General features: G+C 43.1%; 1 protein-coding gene across 1 annotated transcript in view; it reads right to left on the bottom strand.

Annotated features, from left to right (window-relative positions):
• Nucleotides 1–29: 29 nt before the first annotated feature.
• Nucleotides 30–1,312, bottom strand: part of LOC107576106 (adhesion G protein-coupled receptor L3-like) — an 8,861-nt gene continuing 7,578 nt past the window's right edge. Inside the window, exon 3 of the mRNA XM_016262364.1 lies at nucleotides 30–939. Coding sequence (XP_016117850.1) covers nucleotides 930–939 — 10 coding nt within the window. The 3' untranslated portion in view covers nucleotides 30–929. The remainder of the gene's footprint in view (nucleotides 940–1,312) is intronic.

Here is a 1,312-nt window from a genome sequence, read left to right as displayed (position 1 = left end):
CACACACACACACACACACACATACACACTCTCTGTGAATACATTAGCCCAAACTGAGTAAGATGTAAAGGTCAGACAAAATGAGAGAGAGCGAGTGACAGAGAGAAAGGGAGAGCGGGAGATGAGGTGGAGAATGATAAATGATGTGTGATTCCAGCCACAGCTTCTATAAAAAGCAGCGGAGCAGGACCGAGAGAGAAAAAAGGCGAAATCTTTCTCTTGTCTTCCGTTTCATGGAACGTTTCCTAATTCCTCTATGGGAATTATACACTGTTACATTCTGAGCGTGCCTTGCACATTAGCAGTTCAGAGTTATAGAAACTGAAAAATCGATCTCTTGTGTGTTGATAAAAGTGGGCTGCCGGCATCTAAACATCTAAATCGAGTCTCACAAGAGAATGTGAGCATGTGTTACAGGTATATTTGCGTGTGTGTATGAAAGAGAACTCATAAATGGTAATTTCCTCCACATTGACTCTGGGCATGGTCTATGGCCTTGCTAATTGGATCTTACAGTCTGGTCTACCCTGAGGCAGTGTGTATGTGTGTGTGTGTGTGTGTGGCAGCTGGCAGGTGGTATAACAGGCAACCTCAGGGCAGGATATGGTGCTCTCTCCCTTACACATTTCCACTGATTACACACACACAAACACACACTGGGAGTCATTCTGAATGCACAAAAACTGTATAATCAAATCTGTCCGGCTCAAAATTAAAAACATACAGTAGAAGCCGCCACTTTTATGAATCTTTTATGAGGGCAAGGCATGCCGTTACGCAGCATGACACATCCGTTCATAGTTTGTGATTATTCTCATGCGTAGCCCATTCTCTACATCCCCACATCTTTCTTCTTGTGCCATGGGCTGCCAGGTTGTCGTCCCCAGTCAAAGTCAAGGTCGGACAGATAGCAGGCTGTGCTCTCGACATTAGCCGGAACTGAAATGATAATGTTTCTTGTGATGACGCAGATGCTAATGGGGTTTTGTTCTGCGTGGGTTCTGTTTTTCTCTGTAGCTCGGCTTCGTCTATGCAGTTTGGAGGCAAATAATTCATTTGTCCTGCCATACAACATTGAAAAATGCAAACAGGGTGGCTAATATGTTTGAAGGCTGATGTTTGGGGTGTTATGTAATGTGGACAATCTCAAATGAGTACATCTGATTAGTTCCATGTTCTGTGTAAAAAAAAAAGCGCTGCACAAACATACACTTGCATTGTTCTGCATGGCGAACACCTGCTTTTGAAGCACAATGTCTTTTTCCTGTTTTTTATTACGCTCTTATGTGCTAATTATGCCTACAAATCAAAG

This window comes from Sinocyclocheilus grahami, unplaced genomic scaffold (genome assembly GCF_001515645.1).
Source record: "Sinocyclocheilus grahami isolate Dianchi unplaced genomic scaffold, SAMN03320097.WGS_v1.1 scaffold3223.1, whole genome shotgun sequence".
NCBI classification, from domain to species: Eukaryota; Metazoa; Chordata; class Actinopteri; order Cypriniformes; family Cyprinidae; genus Sinocyclocheilus; species Sinocyclocheilus grahami.
This window is presented reverse-complemented; position numbering and strand designations above follow the sequence as displayed.